Source organism: Procambarus clarkii, chromosome 38 (assembly GCF_040958095.1).
Source record: "Procambarus clarkii isolate CNS0578487 chromosome 38, FALCON_Pclarkii_2.0, whole genome shotgun sequence".
NCBI lineage: Eukaryota > Metazoa > Arthropoda > Malacostraca > Decapoda > Cambaridae > Procambarus > Procambarus clarkii.
Genome location: NC_091187.1, coordinates 38735897 through 38745827, shown reverse-complemented (window position 1 = coordinate 38745827; position 9931 = coordinate 38735897). Strand labels below are relative to the sequence as shown.

The following is a 9931-nucleotide window of genomic DNA, read 5'->3' as shown; positions in this document are numbered from 1 at the left end:
CAAATCCTTTACATGCTGTTTTCCTACTATGGGTACATTTGATTGTGTTTTGTACTCTGTATTATGTTTAAGGTCCTCATTTTTACCGTACCTGAGTACCTGGAATTTATCACTGTTAAACATCATGTTATTTTCTGATGCCCAGTCGAAAACTTTATTAATATCAGCTTGAAGTTTTTCAATATCCTCAGCCGAGCTAATTTTCATACTGATTTTTGTGTCAAATCCTTTAATTAAATCCTTTAAAAAGGATAAATCCTTTAATTGGTTGAAATTGGTTTTAACATTCGAAATCTAATTTGTTGATGTTAAATAATATAATATGTTGATGTTGATAATATAAGGTTCAAATTTATTAAGATACATACTTTAAAAACTATTTCTATTTGATACCAACAGTATCACGTTAAGAGAAGCGTCTCGCCTTGCTAACCCAAGTATAAAATATATAAAGAAACGGTGCAACTGTACTGGTATCTGCAGTACAAATTTATGTCCCTATTTAAAAAAAAAAATAAACTGAACCAATCACTGCCACTCCTCACACCAATGCAACAATAAGGAGAGTGATAACAGTGCTTCACATTCGACAATGTTAAATTATTTAACAAATGACGAGATAATGAACATTGGAACAAATGTACAGCTCTCTGACCTTCATATAAAATCTGCATGTGACCTCATCAAACAAACTGTGCCAAGCCTAGAAGGCCTTCATGACCCAGCGTTGTAGCGGGACCTCTCCTGGCCAGTTACAATTGGTGAATTTATTCAAATTATCCAAGTTGATGGTTGTCACTGGGCCACCGTTTTCAACATTGGAGTAACTGGACAAATTAACATATACGACACCAGGCATAAATTACCATCCAAATCTACTGAAGTTATCTTGTATGCTCTTGCTAATTGCCAGGATGATAAGCTGATATGCAATATAATGAATGTCAGCAGACACAAGGACTCAAGTATGAGTGGGGTATATGCTGTGGCGTTTGCTGCATCACTTGCAAGTGGTGTAGATCCGGTGAACCTCGTATGATATGCAGAATGAGACAACATCTTCAAGAGAACTTTAAAGGAAAGTGTCTCATCTCATTCCCTGCAGCTCAGACACTGAGAAGAAAACGAATCATCCGGTCATGCTCGATGGAAGTGTACTGCATTTACAGAAAGCTAAATGATTTGAAGCTGATGGTATGCTGTGAACGTTGCAATATTTGGCACCATGGATCATGTGTAGGTGTTACAGAATGTAATGATGATTCGTGGATTTGTTTCTTGTGCGCTAGCAAGTTGTAAATTATAATTTAAAATACTTAATTAATACATTATTATTATTATTATTATTATTATTATTATTATTATTATAACCTTACCAAATGCTTTGCTGAATCAAATAATGTTATTACTTTCAATGTGTTACAATAGCATAATTAAGTGCTGCAACTATCAGGTCTTTTATATAGTCGGTATTTGTTATATTCTGTACTCTTTTAATGTTATTTAAATTTCAAATAGAAATAGTTTTTAAAGTATGTATCTTAATAAATTTGAACCTTATATTATTTAACACCAACAAATTAGATTTCGAATATTAAAACCAATTTCAACCAATTAAAGGATTTATCCTTTAATGTTAAAAATTGTTCAAACTGAAATAAATATATAACACTGTACGGTACAGTTGTGTTTAATTATGTTTTGTGATTCCTTTGGAAAAGATATTTGTGCACCAAGTACTACTAGGTCATTATGAGATATGCTGAATGTTGTCAATATACCATCTGAATACGCCTCACTTTGCGTTAATCATTGAACGTCCTAATGATTAAGGTCCCCAAAAGGACTTAATCAGACCTCAGTGGATATTTTTACTCTCCCTCTCTCTCTCTCTCTCAGAGCATCCCTTTATGTGTTGTATGTGGGTGCTGAAGTTCAGTCTCTTGTCTATGTACCCAAGCAAACCCAAGCAAACTACTGTGGAAATGTGCAGGACAAACATATCAATTGTGACACTAGCTCTCCACATATAGCATTTGCTTAATTTAGAAACTGTACTTGTGGTCGATCTCGAACACATGTTGTTGATGTGACGATGTGTTATGAATTTTGTGGCTAGCTCCTCAAGATTGTAACTTGCTTAGATAAATAAATTGTGTGTTCAGTCCCTGAACCCATTATGTGATAAATTAACTAAACTAAAAACTATAGTACGGCGACGAAACCTGAACTGCATAATGTAAATAGGGATTAACCAGAAAAAGATATAGGTGAAGAATAACACCAGGTAACTGTAAAGCTGCCGCCCAGTTGGGTGGGTGTGGAGCACATGACTGTAAAGCTGGCGCCCAGTTGGGTGGGTGTGGAGCAAGACTAGTAACTGTGCGACTCCTCATAGATGTAAAGTGCCTTGTATAGTGACTGTTGTGAGCCTCTTGTTGAATCACTTGTGACACAAAAAATTACTGATGTGTGTATTTGTGTGGGTGATTAAATATGTATGTGTATTTATATATGTATACGTATGTATATGTACATGTATGCATAAGTATGTGTACATTAATAATTTTGTAACTAGCGTCAAAAGATTGTTATTTGCTTAGCTAAACGAACTAGAGGGTTCAGTTCCTGAACCGATTATGTGCCTCTGTAATCCTTTACACCACCGCCCACAGGATGGGTATTATGGGGTGCATAATAAAGAAAGAAAATGAATGGACCGAACCCCACAATTCATTTAGCTAAGCAAGATACAATCTTAATGAGCTAGTTACAAAATTCACTATAAGTCGTCAAATCATAAATGGGTTCGAGATCGACCACAAGTAGTGCATTATATAATTTATCAGTATTGTGCAGCCTGTGATCCCCGCCTGGCTGGATACTGATACCTAGGTAATTTTCATGTGTCCGGACACCGGCGATAAGGTGGTATTATTTATTTAACTTAAGAGATATATATTTTTAAATGTTGTCACATTAACGACTACATCTTCCTTTCTTCTGACATATAGATTTTTAAGATTAATTAAAATATATGGAAACTAATTATACAATTTATTAGCTGGTGTTCAGGGCTTCACACTCTCAGAGCAAGCCATCAAGTAACTATCAAAACGCATATATCTTCGTTTTCACTTCAGTTATATTTATGACAAAGGACTTTAAATGTATCCTATATTTCTACCTTTCTGATGACATAAATACTTTCGTTAATTACAATATCTAGATCAAACTAATATTGATATTCAAAAGGTTGTATATTTTCCATCAATGTGTAAGTTTGTTACAAATGGAGAGCCAAGAAACCTTCTTTAAAATATGAATATCTTTCCTCACCTAATAAGACCTAATCTCTGAATAAAACGCAAAAAAAAACGTGATTGGAACCTATCCACCCCTGCCCATTGGATGGGGAAGAGGGGGTTATGTGTAGGATAAACATATCAATTGTGACACTAGCCCTCCATATATGTCAGTTGCTTAAATTATAAACTGTACTTGTGGTCGGTCTCGAGCCCATTGTTGATGTGACAATGTGTATTGACTTTTGTAACTAGCTTATCAAGATTATAACTTGCTTGGTTATATGAATTGTGGGGCTCATTCCCTGAGCCCATTATGTGCCTCTGTAACACTCCACTATCGTCCATAGGATATGTATGGAGTGCATAATAAATGAACTAAACTAAGCTCTGCCTTTTTGATAACATATACAATTATTAGCTTTATTTGTGAATCTCAATTAATTAAACAATATATCACAGAGCCTGTAGGGTTCGGTGAGATGAGCGAAGAGACATGGGAGATTTTACATAAGTACAGTACATGGTAGTTTAAGTAGCGAACGCATGTCAACGAATAACGAGTATATATAACAAAACCATTGTCCTATGAAGTCGATTTAACTTCCAAACATATATTTTTTAATTAATGTTAAATGTTTTCTGGCTAGTTATGTTAGATTTTATTAAAAATACGTATTCTACTTGTTAACATTATAATTTAAATTTGTGATAATTTGAGCAGAGAAGTGCGACAACTGGATATGCCAACAAACACTTTCCAAACTACGATATATCTTGGATAAGTCGCTCCACAACATTGCTGCTTGGACCATCGACTTCCTTTGATGCTACTTATTTCATAATGAAATTATATTAGTTTGGAGTAAATATATGTTTTCTCATGTTCTGCATTCAGCACCCACATTATAGTGAGTAAATATACCATATTACTTCATTACTTAAATAATGCTAGGAGGGTTTGAGTAGCTTTGGGTATTTAGTGCACAGAATCTCCAATAGATGGGGCGAGAGTCGCCCCATCTCTCTCACCCGAGAGAGAGTCAAAACTTAATTTAAAATTGATATATCTTTGTTCTCGAAGATGATATATTTCATTTGGTGCAATTATAATAATGTTCATATTTCGGTCTTTCTGGAGGCATATAAGATTTTAGGCTTTATTAGCGTATCTTTGTTAATTATACAATATATCGGCAAGTGCGTAGGCGTCTGCACTCCATGCCCGACAAGCTACTGAGCGCTACTATAAAAACATATGTATCTTCACTTGAGCTATAAATATGTCTATTGTAATGTATTTAAAATGAAGCTCTTATTTCTATCTTGCTTAAGACTTATAAAACATTTGTGTTTATTAACGAATTTACGTGAAATAAACATTGATCTGAGAGAGAGTTGCTCTGTCGTTCAGTCTGTACGGGGTGGGAGCTCCGTAATTTTTAAAATACAATAATCTTCATTAGAAATTTAAATATGTCTATAGTAAAGTGTTTAAAGTGAAGCTTATATGTCTGTCTTTCTTGAGACATATAAAACATATATGTTTACTAACGAATTCACGTGAAATAAACATTGTTCTGAGAGAGAGTTGCTCGGTCGATCGATCTGTCAGGGGTCGGAGCTCGGCTATTATAAAAGTACACGTATCTTCGGTTTAAATTTAAATATGCCCATGGTAAGGTATTTAGAATGAAGCTTATATTTCTATCTTTCTTGTGACATATAAAACTTTAACGTTTATTAAGGAATCTGCGTGAAATAGGCATGGTTCTGAGATGAATGCTGCGGTTTTCGAGCTCGACGCGCGGCAATGGACGCCATATACACATCCAGTGGGTGTTATTGGACCCCATACCCATTTTATGGGTGGTTGGAGCCCCATACCCATTCTATGGGTGGTTGGAGCCCCATACCCATCCTGTGGGTTGTAGTGGACGCCATACTCATCCTGTGGGTGGTATTGGACCCCATACCCTTCCTGTGGGTGGATGTGATCCCCATACTCATCCTCTGGGTGGATGTGACCCTCATACCCATCCTGTGGGTGGTATTGCACCCCTTACTCACCTAACAGGTGGTAGTGGACAATATACCGATCCTGTAGTTGGTATAGTAGACACAATACCATCCTGTTTAGAGTAGTTTACCCCATAGACATTCCAATGAACCATCGTTTTCTGTTAGCGTTCCTACAAAACATCCTTTAAAGATTTGTAAAGCACCAACTATGGTATATAACATTGATTGGTGAAGGACTGTTATTCTATGTAATAATTTTTAGTGCTTATTATAATTTACTAAGAACAACTAATATTTCTCAAAACAAAACTACGAACCTTCAATAGGAAGTAGCTGATCTATAATATTCTAAGAGCATGGACAATAGTAGGTAAATTTCACAACCCATGTGGGACCTGAAAAGTACAATTTTCCTTATAATTGAACCAATCACGACTATTCTGCTATCTAGGTTGACGGACGGTACTGTGAGACGCAAGTTGGTACGTGAGGAAGAGTTTGGGCCTTGGAAAAAAAAGTAACTGGGAATATATCACATATTTACTAATTCATATTCAACATATTGACTTTAAGCATTAAGTCATATATGTGCTGTCTTGTGTGAGAACGGGTTGGGAGCTACAGGTTCAGCACCAACTCCCTGCCAGTAGAGGGGGGCTGGAGCTACAGGTCCAGCACCAACCCCCTGCCAGATGAGGGGGGGGGTTAGAGCTACAGGTCCAGAACCAACCCCCCTGCCAGTAGAGGGTGGCTGGAGCTACAGATCCAGCACCAACCCCATGCCAGTAGAGGGGGGCTGGAGCTACAGGTCCAGCACCAACCCCCTGCCAGTAGAGGGGGGATGGAGCTACAGGTCCAGCACCAACCCCTTGCCAGGAGAGGGGGGATGGACCTACAGGTCCAGCACCAACCCCTTCAATTAGAGGGGGGCTGGAGCTACAGGTCCAGCACCAACCCCCTGCCAGTAGAGGGGGGCTGGAGCTACAGGTCCAGCACCATTCCTATGCCAGTAGAGGGGGTCTGGAGCTTCAGGTCCAGCACCAACCCCATGCCAGTAGAGTGGGTCTGGAGCTTCAGGTCCAGCACCAACCCCATGGCAGTAGAGGGGGGCTGAAGCTACAGGTCCAGCACCAACCCCTTGTTAGTGGAGGGGGCTGGAGCTGCAGGTCCAGCACCAACCCCCTGCCAGTAGAAGGGGACTGGAGCTACAGGTCCAGAACCAACCCCCTGCCAGTAAAAGGGGGCTGGAGCTACAGGTCCAGCACCAACCCCCTGCCAGTAGAGGGTGGCTGGAGCTACAGGTCCAGCACCAACCCCCTGCTAGTAGAGGGGGACTGGAGCTACATGTCCAGCACCATCCCTCATGCCAGTAGAGGGGGGCTGGAGCTACAGGTCCAGCACCAACCCCCTGCCAGTAGAGGGGGCTGGAGCTACAGGTCCAGCACCAAACCCCTGCCAGTAGAGGGGGGCTGGAGCTACAGGTCCAGCATAATGGGGGCTGACACTGACCACAAGTGATAATGGGGTTGACACTGTCCACAGGTGATAATGGGGTGACACTGATCACAGGTGATAATGGGTCTGACACTGTCCACAGGTGATAATGGGGCTGAAACTGACCACAGGTGATAATGGGGCTGACACTGTCCACAGGTGATAATGGGGCTGACACTGACCACAGGTGATAATGGGGCTGACACTGTCCACAGGTGATAATGGGGGCTGACACTGACCACAGGTGATAATGGGACTGACACTGTCCACAGGTGATAATGGGGCTGACACTGACCACAGGTGATAATGGGGCTGACACTGTCCACAGGTTATAATGAGGCTGACACTGACCACATGTGATAATGGGGCTGACACTGATCACAGGTGATAATGGGGCTGACACTGACCACAGGTGATAATGGGGCTGGCACTGACCACAGGTTATAATGAGGCTGACACTGACCACAGGTGATAATGGGGCTGACACTGTCCACAGGTGATAATGGGGCTGACACTGACCACAGGTGATAATGGGGCTGACACTGTCCACAGGTGATAATGGGGCTGACACTGAACACAGGTGATAATGGGGCTGACACTGACCACAGGTGATAATGGGGCTGACACTGTCCACAGGTGATAATGAGGCTGACACTGACCACAGGTGATAATGGGGCTGACACTGACCACAGGTGATAATGGGGCTGACACTGTCCACAAGTGATAATGGAGTTGACACTGAACACAGGTGATAATGGGGCTGACACTCTCCGCAGGTGATAATGGGGCTGACACTGTCCACAGGTGGTAATGGGGCTGACACTGACCACAGGTGGTAATGGGGCTGACACTGTCCACAGGTGATAATGGGACTGACACTGTCCACAGGTGATAATGGGGGCTGACACTGACCACAGGTGATAATGGGGCTGACACTGTCCACAGGTGATAATGGGGCTGACACTGACCACAGGTGATAATGGGGCTGACACTGTCCACAGGTTATAATGAGGCTGACACTGACCACAGGTGATAATGGGGCTGACACTGTCCACAGGTGATAATGGGGCTGACACTGACCACAGGTGATAATGGGGCTGACACTGTCCACAGGTGATAATGGGGCTGGCACTGACCACAGGTTATAATGAGGCTGACACTGACCACAGGTGATAATGGGGCTGACACTGTCCACAGATAATAATGGGGCTGACACTGACCACAGGTGATAATGGGGCTGACACTGTCCACAGGTGATAATGGGGCTGACACTGTCCACAGGTGATAATGGGGCTGACACTGTCCACAGGTGATAATGGGGCTGACACTGACCACAGGTGATAATGGGGCTGACACTGACCACAGGTGATAATGGGGCTGACACTGGCCACAGGTGGTAATGGGGCTAACACTGTCCACAGGTGATAATTAGGCTGACACTGACCACAGGTGATAATGGGGCTGACACTGACCACAGGTGGTAATGGGGCTAACACTGTCCACAGGTGATAATGGGGCTGACACTGACCACAGGTGATAATGGGGCTGACACTGTCCACAGGTTGAGGACCTCCGCAGGATGAGGGAGCCCGTCAAGAGGCTGGTGGAGGCTGGCCGGGTGTTGGCCGTCCAGGAAGACCAAGATGGCCGCCGCTCCGCCAGGATATCTCTACAAGACGGACAGCTGTACCTCCACCCACTCCTGCGTCAGCCCACGCCCGCCCACGCCCACACCCTCCAGGTTACTTTATTACACCCACTAGTCTTACTGACATTACTAATTTACTGAGTTATCATAACTAATATGATAACATTTTGTTATACAGTTATCAGAATGATTTATTTCATTTTCTGCAGGAGAGTGAGGTTGTGAGCGTGCTGGAGCCCTCCTGCACCCTGGCGTTCCTTGACCTCGGGTGGCCGGGGTCAACAAGAGGGCGGGTCACCATCCGGCTGACTCCTGACACTCCGCTGGCCAGACAGTTTGTGTTGTTGTGTACGGGCCAGCGGGGCCACACCTACCGCAACACTAGACTGTTGGGGATGTGGGGCAAGGGTCAGCCGGGGGAGTGGGTGGAGGGTGGAGACTACGAGAGTAATGATGGTGAGGGAGGAACCCCACTGCTGCCTGACCTCCAGGGGCAGTACCGGGAGTCAGTCCGGGCAGGAGCTGTGTTCTCCTGGTATGAGCCGGGGGATCCCAAGAGTGCCCAGTTCGGAATCACCACCAGGGACCGCCAGGATGGTGTCCAGTGGTCATATGTCTTCGGTGATGTGGTGAGCGGCCTGGATGTGGTGAGGGCAGCAGTCAACCAGAGTGACAATACGGAGGTGACTGTGGTGGACTGTGGTGTTGTGCTGCCACTCTAGTTCACTGTACCATCACTACTGTGGTGTTGTGTTGCCACTCTAGTTCACTGTATCATCACCATCACTACTGTGATGTTGTGCTGCCACTCTAGTTCACTGTATCATCACCATCACTACTGTGATGTTGTGCTGCCACTCTAGTTCACTGTACCACCACCATCACTACTGTGGTGTTGTGCTGCCACTCTAGTTCACTGTATCATCACCATCACTACTGTGATGTTGTGCTGCCACTCTAGTTCACTGTACCACCACCATCACTACTGTGGTGTTGTGCTGCCACTCTAGTTCACTGTACCACCACCATCACTACTGTGGTGTTGTGCTGCCACTCTAGTTCACTGTACCACCACCATCACTACTGTGGTGTTGTGCTACCACTCTAGTTCACTGTACCATCACCATCACTACTGTAGTGTTGTGCTGCCACTCTAGTTCACTGTACCATCACCATCACTATCACTCCTGCATCACCATGGACAGCGTGTTTTGATGCCAATGTAATTTAAGGACACGCCATTATCACTATATCAACATAACTTCACTATCTTTGGTATTTAACACTTTGGTATCATATACTTAACAATCACGGCTGTATCACCATCAATGCTATATCTTCTCAGTACTGTAACCTATCATTGCTGTATCACTATAGCTTCACTATCACCTCTATATATCACCATCACCTCAGGCCCCACACTTGGGGTCATATACTGACCATGTTGAGTAACAAATTGTTG

General features: G+C 43.0%; 1 protein-coding gene across 1 annotated transcript; it reads left to right on the top strand.

Moving 5' to 3' along the window:
* Positions 1–8864: 8864 nt before the first annotated feature.
* Positions 8865–9191, top strand: LOC138372340 (peptidyl-prolyl cis-trans isomerase-like). The gene has a single exon (XM_069337621.1). It carries the CDS (start codon positions 8865–8867, stop codon positions 9189–9191), a length of 327 nt encoding a protein of 108 aa, XP_069193722.1.
* Positions 9192–9931: the final 740 nt, after the last annotated feature.

Coding starts and splice junctions, on each gene's coding strand:
- LOC138372340 (XM_069337621.1), top strand. CDS start 8,865: ATGTGGGGCAAGGGTCAGCCGGGGGAGTGGGTGGAGGGTGGAGACTAC.